This window comes from Aspergillus vadensis (genome assembly GCF_003184925.1).
Source record: "Aspergillus vadensis CBS 113365 unplaced genomic scaffold BO88scaffold_4, whole genome shotgun sequence".
Lineage (NCBI taxonomy): Eukaryota > Fungi > Ascomycota > Eurotiomycetes > Eurotiales > Aspergillaceae > Aspergillus > Aspergillus vadensis.
This window is the reverse complement of record NW_020292042.1, coordinates 149,858-177,840: the sequence shown is the minus strand read 5'-3', so window position 1 is coordinate 177,840 and position 27,983 is coordinate 149,858. Positions and strand designations below refer to the sequence as shown.

Here is a 27,983-nt window from a genome sequence, read left to right as displayed (position 1 = left end):
CTGCGGGTTGGTCATAGTGCTGGATGGTATGATAATCGGGGCTGTCGTGGACAGTGCACTCGCTTAATTGGTAATACTAATGGTGATTATTGATAAGATGCTTGCTTTTCTTTTACTAATGGAGGTAGTTACAGTGATAGCATGGACGCCGAACTGAAGGGAGGAAATATAAGAAATATACTGGATAATGGTAGGAAGGCAGAAGAATAAATCACTAGATATATGCTCGTTGATCGTGAAAAGGCTTAGCTGACATGACTGAAACGGGACATGAGCAATATACAGTACAGTAAATAAACATATGAGCAGGAAAAGAAGTTAAAGATAAGAGATCTGTATAACGAAAAGTAATGCGAAATATACAACACGGCAAAGGAGATAATGGGATTGAGGTGAAAAGAACAACATGAAAAACCGTCGCTCGTACAACAGCATAGATAGGTCATATCAATGTCTGTTCTGAGGCGTATTGTGGTTATCGAACAAATCTTCCAGATATGCGCTTGGTGTGCGACCCTGAGGAGGAGAGGAAAGATTCACGCTGCTGGTAGATGGGTCTTCTGCGCGGGACCGTCTGGCACTACGACGGGGCGTCGTGTCCTGTTCGTTGGCTGCTGGGGGTAGGCCTGGTGATTCAGGAGGGCTAGGGGCTGTTTTGGCCCTCGTATAACCCTGCGACTGCGGTCCCATGCCTGGTAGATCAGCCGCCGAGAAGCGTGCTTCGTGAGTCCGAGGAGGCGCTGCACTGCCGGTGTTGTAGTAGCCTGCAGGGAGATAGGCAGACCGCCTGTTACTGCTGCTGCTGCGATGCATTCCGGCGGTGGGCGAAAAGAACAGCGCGCTGTTGGAGCTGGGGGTCTTTGTGGAGGGTGACCTATGGTGTCGGTGGCTGTGACGGTGGTGATGATGCCCTCCACCACCCGGCTTCTCGAAGGTGACACCTGGTCCGGAACTTGATCTTCTGGAGCGAGATCTTCGCTTCTTGGTGCGAAGCAGTCCTTTGGTTTCGGATGACCGAACCATGGCGGCTTGACGAACGGAACGGTTGACTGACCAGGCTACGAGGGCGCGCCAGGCCAGAATAGCGAATCCAATAGCACCAAGGACAGCTCCGACAACGATGAACAGAGTCCCCTCGGGGATCTTCGACTTCTGCATGTACGGTGCATCGGCTGTTGGGGGAACAGTGACGATGGGGTAGCCACTGCTTGAGGAAGAGGAAGAAGAAGAGCTTGAGTCAGTTGACGTGGACGTAGCATCTGTCGTTGAGCTAGACGATGAGTCCGTCGTGGTGGCAGCTGAAGTGGTAGTACTGTCATCTGACGAGGTTGTTGCAGAGTCCGTAGTTGAAGATGTGTCCGCCGTTGTGGCGGCAGTGGTTGTAGAGTCGTCTGTAGTGGAATCCTGAGCGACTGAAACTTGCGCGACAAAGACAATGATAAACAATAGGAGTAGGATGAATGAAGGCTGGCGGGCCCTTGAGAGGCCCACCGACAGGGCTACCATGGTTGATATAGACTCCTAGGTATCTAAAGTATTAGATCGAGGGGTAACGAGAGTTCGTAGAACCAGCAATGACCGGTGCGATTAGAGTTAATACAAGAGACACAAGTTCATAGTCAAGAGGAATCCGAAATCGTCAGCAAAACAAGAACTGAACCGGATGTCTTTGGTCGTAGATTGATTGCATGGATAGCGGGTGTCTCCAGGCAGGCGGGCGGGACTTAATATCGGTCTCCACCCAAAACAAGAGGGTCAACAAGCGATGGATGCAAGGGTAAGACGGTGATCACCGAGGTAGGGCAGACAGCCAAACGAGGGACTACAGCGACAGCCGCTGTGCGGTTAATCCGTGCTTGAGGACCCCCAAAGCGAGCGATGGGCATAAAGAGAGCGAGCAAAGACGAGGTCTTTGACAGCCAAGCGGTGGTTGCCCCGTGCCATCCTCGGCCGGCCTGAGGCTTCCACACTATGGCCCACGTGATACCCAAGTTATTCTTAGCGGCGAGGTAAGTTCAGGCTATTGGGCCATTCCCTTAATTATTAACTCTAATGTGAGACATTCTAGGATTCGTCATCAATCATGTTCGATGGTTAGATATCGACCTCGACTCCCAAACGATACCTAGTGGGGTGCCACTTTCACTCGTACAATATGATAGATTCCACAAATAAGCAAACGCCGCTTCGCTGATATACAGCCTATTCATAATATAGCAAGTTATGCAAAGAAGAAGCAAGACTAATGACACGAATCTGGAAGAACAACCGCTAATCACTGCTGCTTCTTCTGCACAGCGGCCGATGTGTCCTTCTCGAATGCTGCATAGGGAACCTCCAAGCTCAAAAGAGCAGACAGTCCGACATAGAAGATCATCAGGAACACCAGGGTCGCGAGAAGTCCCATCCAAATGCCTGTTAACGGTCAGATTATGTCTTGCGGTGGCTTGATTTCGGTCTACATACCTGGAGTAAAGAATTGGTATTCCTGGAAAAGCGTCTTGTTGGACGAAGATTGACTGTCATGAGCAGAGTAGTCGCGCTTGAGGTCCATGTGAAGGGGATCCTGTTCCGCTTGGTAGAAATCGGAACCAGCGTCTTCAAGTTCCCTTGGGGAGGTGACGTAAAGGATCGTGTAGCCCTTGGACTCCGGAAGGCGGTCAATGACGTTGAAGAGCAAGCCATCTGTAAAGACAATAAGTATCCCTCCGGAAGTAGTATAGATGTTTGGGCACCAACCGTTGTTCGAAAGCTGCTTCTTCCGATCATGTCCCGCAGGCAGGACAGGCAAGTCAACAACGATGATGCGGGACTCCGCATCGAAGTCGGCAGAGTGAGAATCAGCTAATTATTTGCTGTCAGTCATGTCCTTCATCTATCGACCACTCAGTCACAAGTGAGCACCTACAGGAAGCGTCGATCACGGTCGATTCAGCCCCGCACTCCTTCTCGAGCAGCTTTTGGACATCCTTCGCCTCGATCTCGCCCACAACTTCATTCACAATTGTCTTTGTCCGGATGTTCTTGTCCTTCCCCGTCATCTTCCCACCGAGGCGCGGTGCGGACTGGCGAGTAGCGAAGTCGGTGCTGTGCACACCGGGCTGAGAAGCAATAACATAGTAGTCGGAAGGGCAGCCACTCAGCCCCGTGGACAGATCTTCTAAGATAGCGGGAGCAGTCCGAAGCTGTGCCGACGTAGAAGGGATCCTGTAGAAGCTAGTTAGCTGGACATTCTATGGGAGTCCCGCAATCGAGTAAGTGTCACGCATACTGGGAGGTCGATGCAAGGAAAAAGGGAGAGGTGTCGCGGATTGCGTTCGCCGTCGTCGCTCCCAGAGCGAGCAGCGAAAAGGTTCCCAAACGCATGGTGGTGTAATAGGGGGGTAGCTATCAGACGAGCGGACGGCTATCTAGAGAACCTCCGGGAGGAATGAATGATGATGTTGGAGCCAGGCTGGTGGATTGGCCGACGACGGCTCGGAGGCGGTCGAGCCAACCACCGGCACGGCTTAGCTCGACTTGTCCCCGGCCGTGACGTTCTGGCAATGCGGCCGTTTTGGAAATTTTTCCTGAACTAAAAATCCCCGCCTCAGAGAACAACATCACTTCGTCCATAATTATAGACAATTTGAATAAATTGTCTCATATACAAAATCATGGGGCCAGCAGCGAAAAGAAGAAAGGTGGCCAGCAAAGTCGAAGAAGTTACCTTCGACGCTGCCGATCGCCAGCAGTTTCTCACAGGCTTTCGCAAGCGCAAACAACAACGCATTAAACATGCACAAGAGGTGGCCGAGCAGAAGGCCCGTGAATTGAAGCGTGAGGAGCGCAAAAGGGTACGTCTCATTCGCCGGTGATCAGTTTGCTTAATTGCACCGGAACTAATTTTGCTTGCAATTTAGATTCGCGAAGAGCGAACCGCAGAATTCCAGCGCGCTATCGAGGAACATAAAAAACAACTCAAGAGATTGAAGGAGGAGGACAGTGATGAGGACAACTCGAGTTCGGGAAGTGGTGATGAAGACGACCAGGAATGGGAAGGGTTCGAAGAACCCCCAGCCGTGGATTACGAGGCCGAATACATAGACGAAGACAAGTACACGACGGTCACAGTGGAAGAAATGGATCCTTCCAGAGAAGGCCTACTCCGATCGGCAGGCAATGAGTCGGACGACGAGGAAGAGGAGCAGACGGAGACGAAACCTGCACCGGACACCAAATCAACCGCGGCCGGCGAGAAGACGAAAAAGAAGACCGATAACAAGCCGAAAAAGAAGAAGAAGAAGTTCCGCTACGAGTCTAAAGAGGAACGCAAGCTTACGAGGGTGAAGGAGCGCGCGGCGAAATCGAGGAAAGCCCAGGCTCGACGAGACCGCTCATAATATCCAGTCCTATACAACACAGCACAGCACATTTATGAACCAGCATTCGGTTGGAAATACAGAAGCCAGAAGGGGGGCGCTCCCAATTAAATATGCTCTATGTACCTTCACAATGACTAATATGGTAAACAATAAAAGGTTAAACAAGGTCACGGGGACGAGCGGAGAGACCGGTTGATGATGCGGATGAAGCCAGCTAGATGACACGACGAAAAAAGATACAGCTAAAATCCGTCTCCCTGCAGACAGGACATATAGATCAGACTGTGATGTGCAGGAAAAGAAAGCAAAGGTAAAAGTATATTTGGGGAAAAGGCTGAAATCCAGCATCTTCCGGGCCTCGGCGCCATCTCCTTTTTAAACATTGCTGATGGAGACCTCGAGGTCGTGCAGATCCTTCTGCAACTCGGCGTATTTCTTCGCCATCTCCTCGTACTTGCTCTCCCACTGGTCACGGGACGCTTCGAGAGCCTGCACCTTGCGTTCGTAGTGGCCAGCCTTGACGTCGGTTTGGCGGAGCCTAGAGCACGAGCGTAGTCAGTATATGTGTTGCTCCGTTGCGGACTCGTAAGAAAGGAGGTGCGGGGGGCGGAAATGGAAAATAAACGTACTTCTCGTTGGTCTCCCGGAGGTTCCGGTCAGCGTCCTCGGCCTCTTCTTCCAGAAGTTGCAGACGGCGCTGGAGAGCCTCGTTCTGAGTATCGTGCTGAGCACTCTGGTTGGCAGAATCCTTGGCCTCCTTGAGAGCGGTCTCGAGCTTCTCGACCTCACCCTCCAGAAGCTGGTTCCGGTGGTTGAGGGATGTGATCTCCTGCTCCTTGGCGAGGTTCTCCTGCTCCAGCGTCTTGACCTTGCTCTTAAGCTCCTCAACCTTCTCCTGGGCCTCCTCGGCCTCGAGGCGGAGGTTGTTCATTCTCTAGAATCAGGGTGGTCAGCTTTCGAATAATTCCAGTTTATTTACACATTTCTGTTCGTGGTAATGAGGACAGATGGATTATCATGAGTGATGCGGTGGGAGAAATAAGGATGCATGTGGTGGTGCATGTTGCAGTTCCAGGCAGCTTAGAAGCTACCCCGCCAACAGGGGGAGGGGAAGGGGAATAGAGTCTCACCTCCTTGATCTTATCCATGTTGGGCAGTTATTTGCAGTGAACGGGGAATATGTATGGTAGAAAGTAGATGTTTCGATGAGTTGGGGATGCGGGACGGCTTTCGCTCAGCGATAAACCAGACAGAGATGCAGTAGGGAAGCAAGTAGTCAAAAGGACAAATGGGTTTTGGGTTTAGGGAGAAAGGAAGAGAAGTGGAGGAGGGCCTTTCAGGTAAGGTTGACTTTCTTGCCTGGCCTGGCGGTCAGCCGCGACTAGTGGTTGGGCCCGATCCATTTTTGGTATGGTAGGGGATGCCATCGCCCCCCCTGGATGGGCAGTGCCACAATTGCTGTGGCTGATACTTTACCGTCCCGGTGTTACGGAATACAGTCAGTTGTACTGTCTCCACGGGCAACCGCCACGAAAACATCTCGGTTGCGTGACGCTGCATCTAGAACCATGTCGACAAGCTCCGCTCTCCTTCCTTCAGTGCTGACGCGCCGCTTCCAGCACCTTTAGCTCCGACCTCCAGTATAACCTACGCCAAATCGATCTTCGCTCGTTGAATGAGCCGTGTGAATACATAACTGCCACCATGTTGGCTGTACGCGACCAAGAAAACCTGGTCCACTCTCACCAGACCGTTGCCGCGTCGAAACCACTCAATCAAGGCGTGAGGCATCTGCAACCCAAGACCCCCGGCGCTCGAGTACCAAAAACGCCATTCAAAGTCCCTTTGAAAAATGATGAAAATGATCCGCTGGCTTTTGGGAAGAAAACCGTGAAGGGGGGTAAACAGAAGGAGAATATCAACTTGACCACGAAAAATGCCTTCATCACTCCGGCGGGTACGTCATGGAAACCTACGGCCATGTTCAAGTCGCATGACTTGATCTTTGCTATTTGCTATTCATGAGACTAACACACGTTGCAGCAGGTCCTCGTCAGCGTGCCCCTCTTGGCATGAAGACGACAAATGCCAAAGCCAGGGGATTGCAGACGCCAGCACCTCCTGGAGGGACGGTGAAGCCTGACAGAACCATCAAAAGAGGTTCTACGCAGAGGGCGAAGAAATTTGCTCCCTTTATAGAGCCAAGTCAGCCAGAGGTCCAGGCGAAACCGGTAGAAGATGATGTCCCTGACATTGAGTATATGCCCCCTAAGCCCAAAGGTCAGTAGTCCCTTCGCGGGGTTTTCGCATGTATCAAGGGGTTCGTTGTGTCTGATTTATCGCAGATCTTCCTGATATCCCGGATGATGTCACTTATGATACCACCTTTCCGCAATTCCAGCCCAAAAATCTCGCCCTAGGACTGGAAAGTGTGTATGGTGATAATGAAGTCGGCCCCGATGGGCTCACTAAGCGCGAGCGGAAATTCCAAGAAGATTCAGCTGCTTGCGACAGAATGGTTGAGGAAATGATTCGGAAGCAAGTCGAGAGCATTGGCTTCGAGGAAACATTCGAGACCGTTCCAATTGAGGAGCCGCCTGCAGCAGACGCTACGCAACGCCGAATTCAAACGCGTTCACGAACGAGAGCGGCCAACAACAAGACGAAACATACTAGCAATGTCTCCACCATTCGAGCTCGTGATGCCGCTGCTGCCTTGTCCGGGACACAGCGTTCTGTTCCACGCACCAGACCGGCTGTTTCGGCCAAGCCTAGGGTTACTTCTGCCTTGTTTCCGTCTAAGAAACCAAGAGAACCGACCAACCCGTCGAGTATGCGTCAAACGGCCGCTGCTGCAACTTCCCAAACAACGGTGGGATATAGTAGGGGCCGGGAAGTGTCGACCAAGTTACATGGCAGGACGGCCAGTCCAACAGAGCTGGAGACAGTTCCCCAAGGAATCCTTTCACCCGACACCTATCTGCAGCCCTGCGGGACTCCACCATTGATCGCCGACACGATTGGGCTAGACTTGGAGAATGCAGAGGGGCTTCCGACATTTGATGAAGATGAAGAAGCTCAGAACTTTCAGTTAACGCTGTGACGTGAGATATGTGAAGAACCAAGGCGAATACAGAGGTCTACTTCCGGCGTATCATATGGGTTTTTATGGGTTTATGTTATTGGTAGTTGAGTGGTGTTCTTTGGTTTCCCGGTCTACTTTTTTTATGTGTCTTCCATTCTTCGTTGCACTCGCCAACGCGTAAGTATTCTTTTCCTGACTGGCAAGAACAGCCATGGAAAAAGAAACCTCACGGCGCCAGCGAGATGGAGCACGGGACTTGAAAGGGGGGCGTTATAGAAAGTTATGATGTATCTATTTACGATGGGGTTACTGTGTTATCCTGTTATGACTTGACGAGTCCCACGGAAGACCCCGGCGTGGGGCTTGTCCCTATTTGAGCATGAAATTGGGCTGTATGATTAATAGCCAGAATATTCGTAATGGACCCTCCTGTAGTGGGTGTTGCCGGCCCTCAAACAGTGGTTCCCTCCCAAGCTAACCGTTTGATGGCTCAATTGATTAAGTATGATTAAGCTGGTTTAAGGGGCACCTTCACTTGCAACGCCCATGACTAAGCCCACTGGACCAAGCAAAAGGGGCCACGCACCGCAGTTGGGTTTCAGACCCGAGGAAAAGACCAAATGCCAACCTTGGATGGGGAAGTTGAGATCGGTTATAAAGATAGTAACTGGCTAGGAGGTATCCTGGTCCCCGACCGCGGAACGTGAAAAGGTTGTACCTGTTCTAGGTCGTTTTTGCAATCAGCCAAATAAAGGACCTTGGGGTTTTGAGTACGTTTGGCACTTTACGCAAGAAAGAGAGAAGAGAGAGAGAGAGAGAGAGAGAGAGAGAGAGAGAGCCCCAATATAACTAACTACCAACTACTAATCGATACTACTCCTAACTAACTAACTAATCTATGCGACGCTCACCGCTTGTCCTCCCGGGCGAGACCCAGTTGGACTGGACCACTTCGTCTAGAATCCTTGGAAACTTGTCCAAGCAATCAACACTTCTTCTCCCCAGCCTTACAGCAAAAGCTGCAGCTGCTGCAGGAGTGTTCATGTAGTAGTAGTTCAGTTACTTTTTCATCATGTTATCACCCAGCTAAATATAACTAGTAATGCCTGTTCAAGCCCCTGTAGCATCAGTGTAAAATTAGTAGACCAATCAAAGACGAGAGAGGAGGAAGTTCTCATGTTCTTGCTTAGGCGCAGTCTTCCGAACCCTGGCGGTTGATCAGTTGCTCAAGCAATAATCCACTCGCTCCCGCCTCACAAGCAATCCTGTTCTTCCCTCTTTTCTCCAATTCTCTCTCCTCTTCCCCTTCTCTTTCTCCTCCCACCTCTCCTCCTCCCTCTCCCTCCCCCTCCCCCTCTCCCTCTCCCTCTCGACAATTCGTCTCCTCCGCCATGACGAATATCCATCCCGAGTCCCCAGAGGACTTCGAGTTCATTGAAACTCCACCCGCCTCCTGCACGACTCCCGCCGATGATTGCGGTGTGCGGACTACCTCGGTGAGTTAGTTGTAGCACATGAACAGCTCCTGAAGAGCTCCTCCAGGGCTCTTGACACATACTTTTCTGAACAGGAATTGTCAATTCAATTCGCAATGTCAGTAAGCTAATCTTCTCCTGTTTTAACTAGTATCCGGCCATCAAAAATGCCCCCGTCCCCGCGGATTCTCAGGGTAGCGATAGCTTCTCCAACACCCTCCTCTTCGCTCTCCTCATCCTTGTCCCATGGTACCTCGCCCGCCAGATCGGTGGTGGTTTCTACACCACCATCTTCTTCGCCATCTTCACCACCGTCCCCATTCTGATGGGCTTCTGGTCCATCGCCTCTTCCATCTCTCCCCGCAAGAACGAAAAGGCCAAGTATGCTGGTCGCCCCGTCGAGTACTACCTGAATTTCCACAGCGAGCATGATCGTACTGCCTACCGTGGCAAGAGCAAGATTCCCATGGAGGTCTTCTACGAGAAGTACTTCAATGGCGAGGTGGACTTCAAGTGTGATGCCCTGGAGGCTCTGGAGTTCAGACACGACTGGGCCAACTTCCGCTTCACCATGGGTCTCTACAAGCACTTCCTCTTCGGTTTCATCCCCGAGATGCTGATGCACACCCGCTCCCAAGGTACGTGTCTACTTTACTATATTTGGCACGGTGGTGGGGTTTTCGTGCTGACTCGAGCGACTTTGGTTAGATGAGGAGCAAGTTCGTGACCACTACGACCGCGGTGACGACTTCTACGCTTGGTTCTTGGGCCCCCGTATGATCTACACTTCCGGTATCATCAGCGACCCCAACAAGGAAGAGACTCTGGAGGAACTGCAGGACAACAAGCTGGCTGTGGTTTGCGAAAAGATCGGCGTTAAGCCCGGTGACACTGTCCTTGATCTCGGTTGTGGCTGGGGTACTCTGGCCAAGTATGCTTCGGTTCACTATGGCGCTCAGGTCACTGGTATCACCTTGGGTCGCAACCAGACTGCCTGGGGTAACAAGGGTCTCCGCAATGCCGGTGTTGATGAGTCTCAGAGTCGTATCCTGTGCCTTGATTACCGTGACGCTCCTCGGGTTGATGGCGGTTACAAGAAGATCACTTGCCTTGAGATGGCCGAGCACGTCGGTGTCCGTCACTTCACTTCCTTCCTCTCTCAGGTCTATGACATGCTGGACGACGATGGTGTCTTCTTCCTGCAGATCGCTGGTCTGCGCAAGTCTTGGCAGTACGAGGATCTCATCTGGGGTCTTTTCATGAACAAATACATCTTCCCTGGCGCTGACGCTAGCACTCCCCTTGGCTTCGTTGTTGACAGACTGGAAGCTGCTGGTTTCGAAATCAAGGCCATTGACACTATTGGTGTTCACTACTCTGCTACTCTCTGGCGCTGGTACCGGAACTGGATGGGCAACCGTGACAAGGTTGAGGCCAAGTACGGCAAGAGATGGTTCAGAGTGAGTTAAAACCTCCGTGCAGTGTATATGGCAGGATGATACTAATGTGTGACTACCTTCAGATCTGGGAATACTTCTTGGCTTACTCCACCATCACCTCCCGCCAGGGTGGTGCTACCTGCTGGCAGCTTACCCTCGTTAAGAACATCAACTCTACCCACCGTGTTGAGGGTATCCCCAGCCAGTATGGTCTCAGCGGTGCCCGTGAGGCCGCCATCACCCGTGCCGGCACCGGTGCTGTCCCCAAGGCTCACGTTCCTAACAAGGCTTAAATGTACGCTTACGACAATATGCCGGTCGAATAGGCGTCTTGACATATCCGACAGCCTATAGCACTGAATTACCGTCCATCTAGAAGGCTGTTGCACTTTCTAAAACATCGATTCCAGTAAACGAACTGGAAGATCTGGACAGTGGAAGTGAACAAAGGAGGATGACAACGATGTCTCAATTTTTTCTTATCTAAGGTATGCCTGAATGAGAGGAGTGGGATTTCTTTTCTCATATGGAAATGGAAATGAACGACACATTACTTTTTATGTACAATGTTTCTGACCTATATACTACTTCTTTTCACTTCTCCGAAAAGGCTGTATGTAATTGATAGCAATCAGAATGAAATCATGTAATAATGAAAATAGAAGATGTGATCTGCAGCGTCTACGTCCGTTGTGATTGGATATGCTTTTATGTAGTTTAAAGATTTATTGTGCTTTCTACTATTCATAGTTCAGCCACAGTGCTTCTATATATATCATTTGTCTCTACTGATCTGTACTCACTATAATGTATTTGAGGGTGAACAGAGTGATGTAACTATAGGATCCAGTATTTGAACTTTCAACTACCACCTGAACTGGCCAATGTTTAGTCTCAGAGACTGGCGAGCTAGTCTCGTGGATGGACTATAAGTTAGCGCGAACGAATGACCGGGGGTCCCTCCCCAAGTCATGCCACCAACCACCGACTACGAATGAATACGGCAGTTATAGCCACACAAGAGAGCGGACATATAGGGTACCACAAATGGAAGAGACAAGAAATCTTGTCCCACTTGCTTCTGCCCCGGCAAAGCACCTCCCTCTTGACGCGCACAATGGCTCCTGCGAATCCGACTCGTTAACCCCAATCCGCTTCAACTGTCAAGCCTGTGTGCGCAAGAAGATCAAATGCAACCGTGCAGTACCCAAGTGTGCCAACTGCATCAGAGCCAAGCTCGAGTGTGTCTATCAGCCACCACCGCCACGGCGCAAGAGGAAACGTAGCCGGGGTGAGGAAGATGTACATGAACGTCTGGCACGTTACGAGCGCATCTTGCACGACCACAATCTTCTTCCCACAGCCACTCCCTCGACTATCAATGGAAGAGACTTGGAGGCCTCAGCAAATAGCATACAGGCACCGACTCCGGGGACAGCGAACTTGCAAGCTGACGCTGCAGCGGATAAACTGCTTCCCAACTACGGCAATTCGCGCTACATTGACGATGTTCTGCTCCTCGACGCTGGTGAGGGTGACCTAGCTGAGTTGTCCGAGTCCGAGCAACAAACCCTTATTGAAGATGAGCTTGGTCCCGACAAAGCCACTCCAACCAGTCTTTTTGATGCCCTCGCTGCGCATTCCATCTCGGACGCAAGTATGAGAAGCATGATAGGCCTCACCGACCTTCACCCTAGTTACGAGCATGCGACCAAGCTCTGGTATGCCTACGTGGAGAACGTCGAGCCTCTTTGCAAGGTTCTTCATGTGCCGACAGTCGCCAAGATGGTCGACACCGTCTCTAAGCACCCAGCGACTGCCTCCAAGAACGATGAATGCTTGCTGTTTGCCATCTATCATTTCGCCGTATTCTCAATGTCCGACGACGAGTGTTCACAAGGACTCCATAATTCCAGGGCCCACTTGATGCACAAATATCGAACCGCAGTCACTCAGGCATTGGTAAATGCGTCTTGGCTCAAGACGAACTCATTACCGGTTTTACAGGCTTACACTCTCTTTCTTATATCCTTGCGCACTCAAGTCGATTCTCATACCTTCTGGATCCTGACTGGGATTGGAATTCGGCTGGCCCAACGCATAGGACTGCACCGAGACGGCGAAAGCATCGGGTTACCCCCGTTTGAGATCCAGATGCGCCGGCGGCTCTTTTGGCAACTGCTACCCCTGGACAGCTACGCAGGTCAAACCTCCGGCACGGGTATATCCATCTCACCCGGCAGTTGGGATACTAAGCTACCGCTAAACATTAACGATGACCAGATCTTCCCCGGCATGACCGAGCCGCCTCATGACCAACGAGGGGCATCGGAGATGATCTTCTGCTTGGCCCGGATGGAGCTGTCAAATTTCTACACTCGAACCGGGGTCCAGCAGAAGGGAAGCGGGGGGACAATCGAGTTCCGCACCCCAGAGGAGATCGAGCGACTGATCGACAAGGTGGAAGACCTCATCGAGAAGAATTTCTTACGGTACTGCGACATCTTGAGCCCTTTGCACTTTCTGACCATCGGAGTTATGCGATCCGCCATCAGTGCTGTCCGGTTACGCGCGCGGATGCCGCTGCTCAGGCAAGAAACTATAACCGACACACAGCAGAGACACCTCTGCAGCCTTGCTGAAAAGGTGCTCGATACCAGAAATGCCATGTATAGTAATCCCGCAACCCAGAAGTTTCGCTGGCATCTGCAAGCGTTTTTCGTATGGGATTCCCTCCTTTGCATTCTGAGAAGCATTGCCAAGGTTGGGTTTTATTCGCCATCAGAGCTCGAGGCTGCCTGGCAAAGGGTTTCAGAGGTCTACGAGAATCACGAAGCACTGAGTCAGGGCCGAAGAACCTTGTATGCTACGATTGGTAAGGCGGCTTTGAAGGCCTGGCTATTGAATCCGCCTCGTAACTCATCTCCCGAGCCGGGTTTCATTACTACGCTGCGCGCTCAACACAAACCCAAAGGTATCGATCAGCGGGATAGCAGCGTATTCGCTGCCGACCAAGCTACAGATGGGGCTTTTTCTTTCGACGAGCTTTTCGACGATATGAGCAGGGCTGACCCCAGTGCCTTAAATCTCGACTCGTCGGCCGATTGGCTATTCTGGGACCAAATGTGTGGAGAAACCAGTATGGGCTGACAGCAAGGACCCTTCACTATATATCTATATACTATCTACGGCTCCATTTTCTTAGTGATTGCAGACTTTGAGATGACGCATCTGTAATTAATGAAAGATTTACCATGACCTATGAGCTCTATCGTCACATCATCTCAATGTGCCGCTACCTTGCCCGCCTAACGCTGGAACGGTCAGATGGACGTGCGTACGGACATCGACTCAAGATCACCTCGGGGCCAAGCAAGCAGTCATGCGTGTGCTCGCATGAGCCCGAAGTTCTACGAATGTCCGCTTTTATGAGCCTTTCTATCTCAATGAGAGTGAATTATTCATGGGATGGGTCATCAGAGAACTATATAAGAGCATTTCGCATTCAATAGGGGAGTTTCTCTATGACACTTGATCTATGATACAAATACCCATACCACCAATCCGGACATCCTCCCATCCAACGATAACTTCTGCCTGGCAATTTATTCCAACCGGACATCAGTGCATGTCACCAAATCCACTCTCAACCAGAGGCATAGTCAGACATGGCACGCAACCGGGGCCCGAATCGCCAGAAAACAAACGGCCCACCCAATCCAAAAACCATAGCCGTGAACGCCAACACACTGGTACCCCAACCATACCCCAGAGCATTATACATATAAGGAGCAAACAGCGGGAATCCAAAGCCACATAAACTCCTCAGCACAGCACAGGCAGCCATCGCACTAGCCGCGTAGGTCTGATAACTGTCCACAATATACGTCTGCATGCCCTGCAAGCAGGAGATCGTGCCCATAGTATAGATCAGCGCACCGATATTCGGCATAATCCAATGGGTATGTCCAATGCTCCAACCATACCAGAAAAGCCCAATGATGCTGATAATCGAACCGACAGCCAACGACGGCATTCGAAACTCAGGTTTGCCCACATCATTATTCCGAGCTTTAAGACCACGATAGATCCGGTCCACAAGCTTGAGGTTCAAAAACAGCCCAATGAACGACCCAATCGCGATCGACAGATAATTGAGTCCCCCAATCCCAGAGCTCTCATGATATACCTCCGTCCAAATATCCGGGAAAGTCGCAAACATCAAATACGTCACGCCGAAGACGTACGCCATATAAAGCGCCATACAGAACACAATCGGCTGAGTCGTGAACATCCGCACCGGCCGCTCAAACGCATGAAGGAGCTTGTACCCCAAACTCTCGACTTTCTCCGCTGTATGAAGCTCTTGGTTCCCTGTCTCCTTGACAAGAGCATCTCGTCTCCGCCGTAGAATCGTCCCCGGATGACACTCCCTCAACCAGAGCACCCCAACAATCTGCACCGCGACAGCAGCAGCAGACGTAGCCCAAAACACCCACCGCCAGGTCGAATACTCGGCAATAAACCCTCCGGCTATCGGTCCCACCACAGGTCCCAGTAATGGACCCAGAGTATACACTCCCATAGCTTTTCCCCGTTCTTCCGCAGCCCACATATCACTACCACTCGAGGTCAGCAACGTGTTGCCAATTATATATATACATATAAAAATATATTTCTTCTTTCCCATCTAATAGAATGCAGTGTAAGTACTAACCTAATAGCCCCACCCCCCACAGCCAACGGCGCACTCCCCCCCACCCCAGCAAGGAACCTACAAACAAACAAAACCCCCTTCGTCCTCGCAAACCCACACCCCAAATTCCACCCCAAATACCACAAATTACTCACCTGCAAGATCCTCACCCGTCCATATACCTCCGACGCAGGGCCAAAGAACACGGGCCCAATAGCATACCCTAAGATGAATATACTCAGCGACAGATATGTCTCGAATTCGGAGTGTGTCATGTCCAGTGACTGCGCGAGGTCGTTCATTGCTGGGGCGATCATTGAGGAGGAGATGGGCGAGATGAAGACGAAGAGGGAGATGGAATATGTGGTTTTCCATTTGAGGCTTCTAGGCCAGTTTTGGGGGTCGGAGGGGTCATCGGGTCCGTTCCAGGTGATGAGGTTGGGGGGGTTGGATTTGTCTTTGTCTTTGGGGGGTGAGGGTTTGGAGATGGGGATGGGGGATGCTTCGAGGTCGTGCTTGTCAAGTTCGGTCATTTTTGGTGCTTCGACGTTGCTGTGATTGTTTACTGGCGTTTAGGGCGGGTGATTGTGTAGAATACTATCATTGTGGTTATATACTTGTATGGGTGATGTGTATCAGCCAATCGCGGAGCTGGATTCTGCTTCGGGCCCGGATTGTCTGCGAAGGACCGATGCGGTGGCCAATAACAGACAGGTATGGATCGGGCCCGAGTAGTAGGTTGGTCTGGCAAGTCAACTCCGATAGATATACTACCGACATCATGCTCTTAGTATTAGTGGAATGCTAAAAATGAATTCTGAAAATGAAGCTTGTGTCCATCTAATTCATGGTATATACAAAGTAATAGCTATCCCTCCAACGCCAGCAACGTGCTATGTATCGTAAATCATACACCTCCCCTGTCCCATATGCATCGCGGAATTCTAAACAAAAGTACCCATTTTCTCTAATCCATGCGCTTGTAAAGCTTGGCCTTGCTGGATCCACTGCAGCAGGAGGGGACTGCCGCAGCAGGTTCCGGGTGCAGGGTAGACTTGTTGAAGTTCTGCGACGACTGAGGAACATCCACGGCCGGATTCTTCGTGAAGAAGCCGTCGGGACGCAGCATCACGCTGATGCGTTCCATGGGCATGACGGGAAAGTCTTCAACGCGGGGGTTGTGGGTGAGGCCGAATGCTAGATTGAACGTGTTAGCTGAATCATCCTTGATCTCTGTACATGTACCACAAAGGGGGTAGGGAGTGGTAGGACTTACTGTGCCAGAGAACCACGTCCTCGTTCTCGGTAGGATCATTCCGCTTGGACCAGGTCTCCACGCCAACAGCGCGTCGGCTCTGGTTGGTAAATTCGCCCGCAGCATACAATTCATCGTCTTGGTATCTGGTCACCCAGATGGGCTTGGTGGCGAATTCGGCACGGCCGTAGCCAATGGCTCTCTTGCTCTGGAGGAGCATTTGGCTAGGTGCCGGGTGAAGCTTGTAGGAAATGGGCTTGTAGGTGATGGGATTGATGACGTTGTCGTTGCGGATCTTGAAGACCCGGTTGCGGTTGATGTCAAGGTCGGCGGAGCCTGCCTTGTCCATGACAGTCTGCTCGGTGGTGTAGCCAACAAGCCAAGGGTTCTTCTCGTCTTCGGGAAGAGGCACACTCTCCTCGTAGTAAACAGTGTTCTTGTGGCCATCCAGGGCCGGGTCAATGCGGAAAGAGAACATGTGCTGGTGGTAAGGAGCCATCACGCCCGGACCAACGTTGGTACCCCACTTGACAGTCTCGCCGTTGGTGTTATCGAAAGGTACCGTCGATAGAATTCCAGTTGCGCGCACTTCCAGTTCAATGTTGGCGGCCTGGTCGAAGATGTAGGCGAAGATGTACTCGTAGTTAGCGACAGTGCAGATCATCTGCAGGACAAGCTGGCGGTTGCGGACCACGGTAGCAGCGCCGGATCTGTAGTTGGTGTGCTTGTGTTGCAGGCCGTTGTCCTGCTCGTGCATGCAAATGATGTTCTTCAGCAGGACCGGATTTCCCTTGCAGTCAGCCCGGTAGCCGTCGAAGTACTTGATATGACCCAGGCAGTCACAACCCAGCGTTAGCTGGTTGGCATTGAGACCAAAACCGACATCGCCAACGTCGAAAGCTTGCTTGCGGTGGTAGGGGGCACGAGGGTCTATGATCCATATTAGCATATCTCTTACATAAAGGTGTCCGGTTCTGCCTACCTCCATAAGGGACGGTCATTTCTGATACCGCAAGGCGGTAGAAGACGCTGCGGTTATCATAGGTGACGTTGTAAAGAACCATGCCCTCCCGGTTGTTGAAGCCGACCCTGAAGCGCCACTTCTGCCAGTAGACAAAGTTGCCATCCACCGAGAAAGACGGTCCCTCGGGTTGCTGCACAATGTAGGGCTTGAGGTCTGTCCGAATGGGCTCATCCTGCAGGCCATGGGCGTATTGAACTGCCTTGACGGGCTTCCAGGGCTGAGTCTCAACGGTCTGTGCATCCGAGCCACCCGGCAGATAATCCATGCGGATCAACTCATGTGTAAAGGCATCGAATACCGGGGAGAACTTGCAAGGCAAGGAATAGTGGTTGTTTTCGGGGTGGTCTACTTCCACCATGTACATGAAGCACTGGAACATGCGCCTCGACTCGGTCAAACTCTCGGTGCCGTACATCCATGGGTCATTGCAGACAGTCATGCCGGGGGGTAGCTGAAGCTTTGCAATTTCCGCCTGCACTGCGGGGTGCTTCATGCAGACTTCTTCGATAACGGCCAATTCGTCGATATCCACTGGAGGCTGAGGCCAACTGTTAGCGCAAGGACAATAGAGATCGAATCAAACGGTACACACCTGGACTCCCTCCGGTAATTCCTTGACGTAAACGACGGATGCGGTGTCCGCGTTCATCAACGCCTTGCACCATGCGCCGGTATCCAGGCGATAGAAGTAAGAGTAGAGAAGACGCGCGGGCTTCGGAGGAAGGGGTTTCCTTAACCTCTCAGCCTCGATGTATGGGACGACATCCTTCTTGATGGGCTCGTGGATATCAATACGATTGTAGCGCAGCTTGACACCTGGGAAGGCAGCTTCCAGGATGCGGACAGCCAAGCGGATCTCTTGAGGCCGGACGGGATCAAAAGGGTGAGGGCTGGCCGAAGTGGCCAAGCTGGGCCCCTGAGACGCAATTGACATGTTCAGAAGACGGGTGTGTATGCTTGATGGGAGAGATGATGCGACTGGGGAAATAAAAGGATATATTGGGACAAAGTCCTTGGGGGGTCAGGTCATATCAAGAAAGATGAGATTGAACAGTAAGTGTCCATTGCCCGGGGGCAGAGGAGGATATATGTAGTCCATTGAGCACTTCTCCCTTCGGGCAATGGACCCAGCACAAAGGCAAAAAAGGGAAGCTCATGGAGAAGGTGAAGCCGCAAGAGACCCAAGGATCTCCACGGTCTGGATGGACATGCCTAATTGGGACAAGTGGGGCGGCGGTAAGTCTGGGACTGCGGCTTCAAGATCTCGACGATTTGCCAATCTGCCATGGATTGACAGCCTGATAGCCGCTGTGCATTGGTCATAGAATTCCCCTTGCGGTCTCCCTCCTCCGTTTCGGGGTCCGAGGAACGCGAGGATAAGCGATGCAAAGGCGCTCGTTTGCCGAGAGACGTAATATGGCACATTCATCCCATCAACATATCTGGTCCGTATAGTGGCATCCCAGCAGATTGGGTTCGACGATAATCTTCCCCTTCCCGCCGATAACGGCTGTCTTTTCCTTATCTCTGTAGCCACATGCTTGCTAGATAAACGAGGGCAATTGTCAGTACTCGAATGTCATACTCCATCATCTCTCCTCTACGATTTTTCAATTACTCACCCGGAGATCTTCAGCAAAGGAATATCGAAAAGCGGGGGAATCTTCTCCATCTCCGATAAAAGCTGCCAAATCTCAGCGTATCTCCTTCCCCTTTCGGTTTAGCGCCGACTTCCCCGGCCTTCTTGGAGGCTCATCCTTCGTCTCTCTTTCTGTCCTTCAACTATTTTCATCTGGTCTGCTTCAAGCAAGGTACACTTGTTTGGTGACTCGAACTAACGGTCAACCGGCTGATTTCCTGACAGATCCATTGGCTGCCGGTTTTTCTCCATCTGCTTAGTATCCGGTTGATGCAAGTTGCCGACGCGGAAATATACATCCACGACCGAACACTCCATAGTCCCCCACGCCGAGAGAACCAACAGCATTGATTTCTATAAGCCTAGATAGCCTGAATATCCATTATCTATTACAAAACTGCTCCTATATCATGACAGTATCCAATACTACGACCATGGTGCAACAGCCTTCCACTCAGACCCCGACGAGGCGGAGGTGCAGACGAGAAGGCGCCAAGTGGACACGGTCTGGCTGCTTGACATGCAAGCGTCGTCGGAAGCGGTGTGATGAAGCGAAGCCCTGGTATGGAGTCCGCCCCTGGTTCTAGGGTATACTAGACACTAATTGCTTAATTACAATAGCTGTCATAGTTGCGCCAGGTTGGGCTTGAAATGTGAGGGCTATGGCTCAATGTGGGCAGAGCCTCTAGACCCATCAGCAAATGTCTTCAGCCAGTTTAAAGCACCGAAACGGCGTCGAGTTAGTACAGCATCAGCTTCAACAACTTATTCGCGTGTCCCGGAAGAAGAGCTCTGGTTGTCCCCGAGCTCCCCAGTCTCGAGCAGTCTATCAACAGCGCCAACAACTCCGACCGAATCTGACAACAGCAGTCTATACTCTTGGAACAATGAGAACAATGAATATGAAGACAAACAGGTTACCGTACCTGAAATTGACTCCTGCTATGCACTCACCGTGGCTTCACCCATGCCAAGTAGGTACTTCAGTCATCTTTCGCATCACGATACGCACTATCTCCAGTATCACACCGAGCTGGGCTCCAAGCTACTAGCCAACCTTGAGAGTATCGACAACCCCCTTCGATCGTTTCTCATACCCCGAGCCCTATCATCGCCTCTTCTGATGAAAGCTTTGTGTGCGGTATCGGCAACACATTTTGCAAATCGTTCCCGAGACAAAGAAGAGGCCCAAACAGCCGCGACGGACTACTACGTTCAAACGCTGAGTGGACTGCAGTCAACAATTGCCAAATATTCAGCGCGGACCCTTCCCGATGAGGCCATTCTGGCGGTAGCCATGCTTTGCAAGTACGAAATCGTACGCGGAAGCGTTCAACAGTGGACCGCGCATCTGAACGCCCTGCAAGAGCTCATAGTGGCTCGCGGTGGAGTTGATGTTCTGAAAGATGACATGAGGGAATTCCTAAGCGGCTTGTAAGACTCTTTTTACAAATTACCTGCTTTGAAACCGAAGCTAACCACACCATAGCTACATCTATGCCTATAACATGGCTAGAATCAGCAACCGCAAGCACATCAACTACGACCTTGATATAGGCAACGTCAAAATCTCCAAGCTCGACATCTACATCGGCTACGCAGAAGACCTCATTAAGATATGCGCCCGAATAGCTGACCTCCCCACCCTATCTCAAGACCCTGTAGCCTTGGACCTAGAGGTCCGCTTAATGTAAGTACCCCCTCAACAACATCCACAGCTCCCGCTAACCATGAACCACACAGCGACACATCCCTTCGAGACTGGGCACCCACCAACACCGAGTATATCCTCCCACGGGGCATAACCGAATCGAACCTTATCCGCCTGCGCATGGTCGCCAACTGCTTCCGCGATGCTGCGTACATCTATCTCCATTCCACCCTAGAAAGAATGAACCAGAGAACGGCACCACCATTATCACCACAATTTGCTGCCCCATTGCAATTAACACTGCATACGCCATCCAAACCAGCACCAACACCATCCATCTCCCTCCCTCGATCAAGTGCACTACATCAGCTCTTGTCCAGACTCAGGGAATTCCCACTCGACGAGCACTGCGAATACTCTGCACTTACATTCCCACTCTTCATTGCTGGCTGCGAGAGCAAACATCCCTCAGACCAAACGCTCATCATACAGTCATTGGATAAACTAGAGGCGAACTTTGGCATCGGCAATGTGAGAAGAGCAAAAGAGATGTTGAGTATCCTCTGGGCGGGAGAAGGGGATGTGCATTGGCTAGATATGTTGGAGCGGTTACAGTGGGACTTGATTCTTGCTTAGATACTATTGATATTGTATATAAACAATGATTGAATACCAAGCATATATGATAAGCACTGAAATACACTTCTGATACCACAGCTTGCCGAAAATCTTCGACTTACGGCGCTATACCGAGCAGATCCTCTCTTGGGTAAACAAGGGTATCTCCATTTCATCAAGGCGTTAAACCGCACAGAGTAAAAATATAGGCTAAGAAGAGAAGTACCCAAAACACCCGTCCACCAGACGCAAACAAAAGCCCGAAACAAAATAATTAATAAGAAGTCCGCTTTGCAAGAAAAAGAAAATGCCAATCTCTTGAGACGCCGCCAGTTGCAGTGTTGCTTCACCTCTCCTCCATGACTGAATAAGATCAGCTCAATCCCATATTGACCTCATCACCTAATCCCATCTCTCGCTCGGCTCGTTCAGTACCTCCTGTGGCGCGAGTGCCCCAGCGGTCTAGACGGTCCTGAGCAAGAGACATCTCTTTCTCTCTGATACTTCCTTCGCGGCCGAAGCTGCTGCTGTGACTGGCGCTGCCTCCCGAGTAATTGGACGTTTTCCGGGCGTGCGGAATACTGATGGGTCGGGTTGCAGTTGCGGTGGACTTCCCGGTTGGCGTGTAGCTTCCGGTAGGGGTGGCGGACTTCAATTTTCCGAGATCTACGGAGGAGTTATTGGTGGACGTTGGTGGAGCAGAGGAGATGCTGCTGGCTTTGTCGCTTACACTCTTCGTACTCCCAAACCAACGTCGTTTGCGGGACTTGGATGAGGTTGACGGGGCGAGGCTTTCTGCGTCGGCGTCGACCGTAGATGAGATCTCCTTCTCATGGGCGTTGGCGGCCTTTTCCTGCTCCAGTGACTGGGCGATGCCGGATTTGGTCTCTACTGAGGTGCTCTCGCCCGCTGAGGGAGTCTCAACCAGTTCGGCGTCACGACACCACTTCCGACGACGGGTGTATCGATCCCAACCATCTTGGCCACGGCGACCGTCGTTCCACTGTTCCCATGCTGTTAGTAACCCTGGAACCTGGACATTTGTCAGAACATGGGAAACAATGTGTCCCACCTTGTTGTCATAGTAGACCCAGCCCCCGCCATCAGCTTTGGCGTCCGACTTTCCTGAATCGTCGGCGCCTTCAATACGCCAGTCACTCCCTTCGACCCAGCGCCATTGGGCATTCCCGTTTGCGACACCGGGCAGCTCAAAGTCCTCCTTAGACGGGACATGATTCAGATGCTCGTCTGTCCAAGCAGCTCGCTCGGAAGGAAACAGAGAGTACGTCCAGCCGATTCCAAGCCAACGACGTTGGTTTTCATAGATGACAAAGGTGAATCTCACCCCGGAGGAGTCTCCTCGACGTCTTGTCGCAATGCTCATCGCATGGCCCTGGCTCTGCATCAACAGCGAATGCGCCTTATCAACCGTAGAAGAAAAGGATAGGCCCGTAATTATGGAGCATATCCGGCGGATTGTTAACGATCGCCAAAGAATGACACGAGAAACTCTGGCCGGGCGAGAGTGATAGGTGAGAATGATGGTGCCGAGTGTCATGATAACCCGGCGAGTGGTAATAAGATACAACGGTGGAAGAGTCAAGGCGATCCAGATGGGTGTAACGAAGAGGATTCGAATAAATAATGTCGTAAGAGCCGGTCGGGTGGTGGCAGACGTCGCTGTCCTCTGTGTGGACAGGAAGTCGGTAAATTCCACGAGTGGCTCTAGGAGAATATTGCAGCGTGTGGTAAATGTCCTTAGCGTCTCCACGATTTCGTCCAGTGTTTCATGCCGATGGGGGAATGTCTCCGAAGCAGCCCTTTGATGACCTTGCTTCTCACTCAAGTGAGCCCTGGACGACAACGGGGAGTAGCGTCGCCAGTACATGCCCAAAATAAGGCCGATGACCACGAGGAGTGGCCCGGTCCAGGTAATGATCACATCGCCGTAGAGAACAAGCGTCCAGAATACTGCTACCAGCAGGAAGCTCTGCCAGCCGTCTCCAGTGGTCCATGTGAGCAATCCAACGAGCTTGTTCAACGGGAGAATAAACGGGTGCGAGTAGGCCAATGCCCGGGTGATCTGAGGGGGCGTGGCCACCAGTAGCGGCGATTTGCGATGCACGATGATGCTAGAACGCTGCCTCGATGTCACGGACGAGCCTGAGATGGTGGTGGGGGAGAAAGCAGCGACCGTCGGAGGCTGAGAGTCAGCATGGTCCTGCGTGGATGATGATGGGGCCATGGAATCTATCCACGGAATATCTTCTGTCGCGACATTAGTATTCAGGGCGGTAGTGGATGAGAGCAGCTCGTCCACGTGGACCAGATATTCGAAGAGAATAGGAGGAGGAAAGTCGTCAGAGTCAGAAAGTGCATTTGTTTGTATCACCTACCGAGAGCTGCCATCCAACAACAGAGACGTCATATGCATCCAAGGTCATTGCGGGCGGTGAGACGCGGAGAAGAGAGAGGGAGAAGGAAAAGGGCGAGAGACACACAATAAATGCTGGTCAGACCCAACGAAAGATGGGGGACCAAAAGTTAGAGACAAGGTCCCTAGAGGCCGATCATCTGCGGGGATGGAAGGGGGGAATAGCCAGAGATCCGCGGGTGCAGCTGAGAATTGAAGCTTTTCGTCTGCTGCTCGGAACATGTGACAGCCTGCCTCGCCCGGATATTACCATACCATACCTAAATTACACAAATCAGACAATGTCGGCACCAGTGACAGACCGGTATGAATACCGTCAGGGTCCGTTACATACGTATAGATGCGATGCATCAGTCAAGGAAGATGAGGTGAGAGACACACAGTGAGACCCTGCAATAACAAATCATTGTTCTATTGAATTTGACAAATCAGCAGATACACAGCAGCTGAAGTATCAGGTAGGGGGTGAGTGCTTTCTTTTTGACGGTCAAATAGTATCAAGTCCAATAGTTGGTTGGTCTACTTTACATCCAATCCAGGAACCAATCCGGGGACGCCTCAGGCCGCGGCGGTACGGCAAAACGGACTAAAGCGCTGCCGAATTTTTCCCTCTCCGTCTGTTTCCATCGCCATCGAATCCGCTTTCCGCTCCCCTTCTTGATCCAGCCAGGGACTCCCTCCACTACTCCCCGGTCGCATCATTTCTTTTGTTCGCCGTCGCTCCTGGAGCTTTGATAAATCCTTGAAGTCCGTTCATCGGCTATCATCTCCAGTCATCATGGTATGTGGAGACACCCTCACTTTGAAGCCATTATGATACCTTTTCTATCCCGATCGGCCGCCATGCTCAGGTATACTAACCTTGCTCTCTTCTCACCCAACAGGCTCATCGTATCGTCACTCAAGTCGTCGTCACGGGCGCCCGTGTCTTCGGCAAGGCCTTCGCCGAGGCCTACAAGCAAGCCCAAGCCTCCTCCAAGTACGCCGCGCAGACGGGCAAGAAGGTCGGCGCCAGCATGTCTTCCGGATTGACTCTCGACGAGGCCTGCAAGATTCTCAACGTCAAGCCCCCACAAAACGGCGAGGCCAACCTGGAGCAAGTGATGGAACGTTTCAAGAAGCTGTTCGACCTCAACGATCCCCAGAAGGGTGGTAGTTTCTACCTGCAAAGCAAGATTCTTCGGGCCCGGGAGAGGTTAGAGATGGAAGTCCGACAGGCCGAGCGCAAGATGGCCGAGGAGAAGGAACTGCGCGAAGGCTGGAAGCCCAAGGTATATAAGGACCGGTGAATGCGTTTCTTTCTGCCTATAGCACCCAGCTCAACTTCTTCAGGAATGATTGATTGCTCTCGGGCTGCCATCTGGGAGTTCTTGCGTTTCGATCGATTTAAGCTTGGCTCTCATCAACAGGGTCGAAGCATTTGCACCGACCATTGGAAGCCCCTCTTAACGATCTCCTCGACCTCCTGATTTTCTCCCTCTCGGTTTTCGCGGCATAGCATGGCGTTTTGGTGATTCCAACTTGCAGCTTGGAAAGAGTTTAGATTCCTATATTTATATGGTGGCTTGCATCTCGTCGAGACAGATGGACTCGGACTTGAATGAAGGGCATATGGCATATCAAGTTCCAGGCTGAATCGACGGTCTGGATTGGTTGCGCCTTGTTCGCCGGGCCATTCTACGTCCTGACTGAGAGTATATGTGTATATTATTCGAAAGACGAAGGGCCTACGAGCCTAGCAGAGCACAAGGATGATCCTATCTGTGTGTTCTTTTCCCTTTTCTGTTCTTAATGATCCCTTCTCCCCTCTTGTGTCCTGTTCAGAGGATTGATACCTGTACTTTAGTACCCTCCGCGAATGCGTGGAAGGTCATGATCCAACTGAGAATTGTGTACAAATGTTAGCATTGTCCACATCAACCATAATATGTAATTTTCCATCTTATAAGAACATCAAGCAATGCTCATCGGTGGCCATCATGGCGCCATCGCGGAGCGGAACCGCCCCAGCGGGGAATATTGCCCGGGTGAGATTCCCTTATCTCCGCCGCAGATTTTCTTTCCCCTCCTTTTGCTCTTTTATTATATCCCCTCGCCATCCTCTCTTTCCCCCCCTCTCTCTTCCTTTCCTCACCCTCTTTCTCTCATTCCTTCTTGTAAATACTTTCTCTCCTACTATCAACTCCATCTACACAGCAAAAACATAAAGAAAGACCAACAATGCCCCGTCCCTCCACCCCCCTCTCAGCGGCCCTCCCGCCACTGATAATGGGCACCGCAACCTTCAATAACCAATACAACCACGACCCCTTCGCCCTTCCCACCACTGAACTGGTCCAGCGCGCCTTCACCTCCGGCATCCGCGCCTTCGACACATCCCCCTACTACGGTCCCGCCGAAGAACTCCTCGGCCGCGCCCTCGCCACCGACTACGTCCGCACCCATCACCCCCGCTCATCCTACCACATCCTCACCAAAGTCGGCCGCATCGCCTCCTCCTCCTTCGACTACTCCCCTGCCTGGGTGCGCCAAAGCGTCCGTCGCAGTCTCCAGCGCCTACACACCGACTACCTAGACGTCGTCTACTGCCACGACGTCGAGTTCGTCTCCCGTCAGGAAGCCCTAGCCGCTATCCGGGAACTGCGTCGCATTCGCGATACCGAGGGCACCATCAAATACGTCGGTATCTCGGGGTTCCCCATTGACGTGTTGGCGGAAATAGCGGAGCTGGTTCTCCGCGAGACCGGCGAGCCGTTGGATATCGTGCAGTCATATGCGAACTACACGCTGCAGAATACGAGGCTGTTGTCGCGCGGATTACCGAGGTTTGTGGGCGCGGGTGTGGACGTTGTTACGAATGCGTCCCCGTTGGGCATGGGTTTGTTGCGGAGACAGGGCGTGCCGATTGGCAGTATGGGTGATTTCCACCCCGCGCCAGATGGATTGCGCAATAAGATCCGGGAGGTGTCGGAGTGGGTCGATGGCCAGGGCGAAAGGTTGGAGGTTGTGGCTATCCGGTTTTCGTTGGAGAGCTGGTTGCGCGAAGGAAAGCAGGTTGGAGCGCTGGGTGCGCCGCTGGCTAAAGCTGGAGATGCTGATCCGGGGTTCATCTCCGTGGCTAGTATGGGCACAGGGGAGAGACTGGGAGTTAGTGTGATGGGAGTGAGCAACTTCGAAGAGTTAGACGAGACGCTGCGTGTTTGGCATAGCATCGTGGATGGATTGGAGAACAAGGACGATGACGAGGACGTTGAACCGAAGTCCTCAGAACTGCAGCTTCCGTCCGCTGTTCCTTCTGCCGCACAGGCACCTGCTATCCTGACCCCCTCGGAGGGGATCATTACCGACCGGGCCTGGTCGAAAGGCAGACGTGGTCGCATCTCGTCTCTGGCTCAGCATATCCGGACGATCCTGGGCCCGGAGTGGGCTGATTATGCCTGGGACAGTCCATCACCGGATTTCGTCAATTCGTTGTCTGCTGAGCATGTAGCTGCAAGAGACAAGGATGCCGCTGCTGCTGGCGCTAATGATGAGTCCATGGTTACGCCGCCTTTAGAGGCAGTTGATGCGGATGAGAAGATACCCACTGGTGCAGCGCCTGATGTTGCGCTGTGATCACTGAAGATATTGTTATTCCCTTTATACCTGATTGATGATGACTTATGCATATGCATGGTTAAGACATGACTACCGTTGTTTGCTTTAATGCTTCTTCCATCTATTTGCTCACTGCATAACTATGCCCTCCATCGAACAAACTAGACCGCAGACCATTCCTGCAATGTCTGTACATGATATATCACTTATGATTCATCACAACTCCAGCACGCACACATGCATAGAATAGACTACCTACCTACATACCTACCTACCTACCCAGCAATTAATTCCCAAATCCCCACATTTCTCCAAATCTATATTCCATCCAACTCCCAAACCTCTCTCTTCCTCTCCAAGCGACCGCATATAGCGCCCCCTTGATGAGAAGGATACGGGGGAAAAGGGAGTGAAGTAAGATATAGAGGGATTTGTGCAAATCCACCAGAGAACCGTGAGGGTCTCCGTGTGGACGTACGGTACCAATTCGATTGTTCATGCTTCTAAATTTCAATCAATATTTTGCAATTTTGCTGCTGCTGCTGGCGTAACCAGGTTGGTGTCTCTGTTTAACTGATCGATGACAGGCCGTTTGTTTGGAAACTCACATCTGGCCAGAGATCGTCACAAAAATCTATTGAACCTATGAAGAGGTAAGTGTTAGCGAGGCACGTGGCATGGCTGTTTGCCAGTGGGTTATGATATG

General features: G+C 51.6%; 13 protein-coding genes across 13 annotated transcripts; 7 read left to right on the top strand and 6 right to left on the bottom strand.

Moving 5' to 3' along the window:
* Positions 1–88: 88 nt before the first annotated feature.
* Positions 89–1,908, bottom strand: BO88DRAFT_402290 (uncharacterized protein). Its single transcript, XM_025706066.1, has one exon. The coding sequence runs from the start codon at positions 1,504–1,506 to the stop codon at positions 448–450; it is 1,059 nt and encodes a 352-aa protein (XP_025565777.1). The 5' UTR covers positions 1,507–1,908; the 3' UTR covers positions 89–447.
* Positions 1,909–2,047: 139 nt separating this feature from the next.
* Positions 2,048–3,461, bottom strand: BO88DRAFT_402289 (Ac45/VOA1 transmembrane domain-containing protein). Its single transcript, XM_025706065.1, has 5 exons — positions 3,272–3,461; positions 2,909–3,207; positions 2,740–2,844; positions 2,467–2,685; positions 2,048–2,415 (listed from the first exon to the last, which is right to left on the bottom strand). The coding sequence occupies exons 1-5, from the start codon at positions 3,364–3,366 to the stop codon at positions 2,276–2,278; spliced, it is 858 nt and encodes a 285-aa protein (XP_025565776.1). The 5' UTR covers positions 3,367–3,461; the 3' UTR covers positions 2,048–2,275.
* A 92-nt stretch (positions 3,462–3,553) lies between these two features.
* BO88DRAFT_402287 (rRNA-processing protein RRP17) lies at positions 3,554–4,609 on the top strand. Its single transcript, XM_025706064.1, has 2 exons — positions 3,554–3,836; positions 3,903–4,609. The coding sequence occupies exons 1-2, from the start codon at positions 3,657–3,659 to the stop codon at positions 4,380–4,382; spliced, it is 660 nt and encodes a 219-aa protein (XP_025565775.1). The 5' UTR covers positions 3,554–3,656; the 3' UTR covers positions 4,383–4,609.
* BO88DRAFT_402285 (tropomyosin) lies at positions 4,310–5,626 on the bottom strand. The gene is made up of 3 exons (XM_025706063.1): positions 5,495–5,626; positions 4,994–5,298; positions 4,310–4,902 (listed from the first exon to the last, which is right to left on the bottom strand). The coding sequence occupies exons 1-3, from the start codon at positions 5,510–5,512 to the stop codon at positions 4,740–4,742; spliced, it is 486 nt and encodes a 161-aa protein (XP_025565774.1). The 5' UTR covers positions 5,513–5,626; the 3' UTR covers positions 4,310–4,739.
* Positions 5,627–5,943: 317 nt separating this feature from the next.
* BO88DRAFT_382520 (uncharacterized protein) lies at positions 5,944–7,839 on the top strand. The gene is made up of 3 exons (XM_025704629.1): positions 5,944–6,321; positions 6,408–6,644; positions 6,710–7,839. Exons 1-3 carry the CDS (start codon positions 6,069–6,071, stop codon positions 7,465–7,467), a joined length of 1,248 nt encoding a protein of 415 aa, XP_025565773.1. The 5' UTR covers positions 5,944–6,068; the 3' UTR covers positions 7,468–7,839.
* An 851-nt stretch (positions 7,840–8,690) lies between these two features.
* Positions 8,691–11,063, top strand: BO88DRAFT_382516 (putative cyclopropane-fatty-acyl-phospholipid synthase). Its single transcript, XM_025704628.1, has 4 exons — positions 8,691–8,945; positions 9,076–9,562; positions 9,633–10,384; positions 10,447–11,063. The coding sequence occupies exons 1-4, from the start codon at positions 8,841–8,843 to the stop codon at positions 10,654–10,656; spliced, it is 1,554 nt and encodes a 517-aa protein (XP_025565772.1). The 5' UTR covers positions 8,691–8,840; the 3' UTR covers positions 10,657–11,063.
* Positions 11,064–11,410: 347 nt separating this feature from the next.
* BO88DRAFT_359593 (putative C6 transcription factor) lies at positions 11,411–13,714 on the top strand (the record flags this gene model as incomplete). Its single annotated transcript, XM_025703830.1, has 1 exon — positions 11,411–13,714. One exon carries the CDS (start codon positions 11,411–11,413, stop codon positions 13,511–13,513), a length of 2,103 nt encoding a protein of 700 aa, XP_025565771.1. The 3' UTR covers positions 13,514–13,714.
* Positions 13,708–15,732, bottom strand: BO88DRAFT_476348 (MFS transporter). Its single transcript, XM_025711927.1, has 2 exons — positions 15,081–15,732; positions 13,708–14,982 (listed from the first exon to the last, which is right to left on the bottom strand). Exons 1-2 carry the CDS (start codon positions 15,590–15,592, stop codon positions 14,010–14,012), a joined length of 1,485 nt encoding a protein of 494 aa, XP_025565770.1. The 5' UTR covers positions 15,593–15,732; the 3' UTR covers positions 13,708–14,009.
* Positions 15,733–15,884: 152 nt separating this feature from the next.
* Positions 15,885–18,465, bottom strand: BO88DRAFT_359589 (amine oxidase). Its single transcript, XM_025703829.1, has 4 exons — positions 17,931–18,465; positions 17,297–17,876; positions 16,336–17,244; positions 15,885–16,256 (listed from the first exon to the last, which is right to left on the bottom strand). Exons 1-4 carry the CDS (start codon positions 18,270–18,272, stop codon positions 16,027–16,029), a joined length of 2,061 nt encoding a protein of 686 aa, XP_025565769.1. The 5' UTR covers positions 18,273–18,465; the 3' UTR covers positions 15,885–16,026.
* Positions 18,466–19,387: 922 nt separating this feature from the next.
* On the top strand, positions 19,388–21,264 carry BO88DRAFT_333876 (Zn(II)2Cys6 transcription factor; the record flags this gene model as incomplete). The annotated part of the gene is made up of 5 exons (XM_025702780.1): positions 19,388–19,539; positions 19,599–19,720; positions 19,766–20,411; positions 20,467–20,667; positions 20,721–21,264. 5 exons carry the CDS (start codon positions 19,388–19,390, stop codon positions 21,262–21,264), a joined length of 1,665 nt encoding a protein of 554 aa, XP_025565768.1.
* A 355-nt stretch (positions 21,265–21,619) lies between these two features.
* Positions 21,620–23,745, bottom strand: BO88DRAFT_485495 (PEX28-32 family peroxisomal membrane protein; the record flags this gene model as incomplete). The annotated part of the gene is made up of 1 exon (XM_025712347.1): positions 21,620–23,745. Exon 1 carries the CDS (start codon positions 23,489–23,491, stop codon positions 21,620–21,622), a length of 1,872 nt encoding a protein of 623 aa, XP_025565767.1. The 5' UTR covers positions 23,492–23,745.
* A 216-nt stretch (positions 23,746–23,961) lies between these two features.
* On the top strand, positions 23,962–24,969 carry BO88DRAFT_450589 (import motor complex subunit PAM16; the record flags this gene model as incomplete). Its single annotated transcript, XM_025710577.1, has 2 exons — positions 23,962–24,048; positions 24,565–24,969. 2 exons carry the CDS (start codon positions 23,962–23,964, stop codon positions 24,967–24,969), a joined length of 492 nt encoding a protein of 163 aa, XP_025565766.1.
* An 802-nt stretch (positions 24,970–25,771) lies between these two features.
* On the top strand, positions 25,772–27,641 carry BO88DRAFT_402279 (D-arabinose 1-dehydrogenase (NAD(P)(+)) ARA2). Its single transcript, XM_025706062.1, has one exon. It carries the CDS (start codon positions 25,901–25,903, stop codon positions 27,293–27,295), a length of 1,395 nt encoding a protein of 464 aa, XP_025565765.1. The 5' UTR covers positions 25,772–25,900; the 3' UTR covers positions 27,296–27,641.
* The last annotated feature ends 342 nt before the right edge of the window (positions 27,642–27,983 follow it).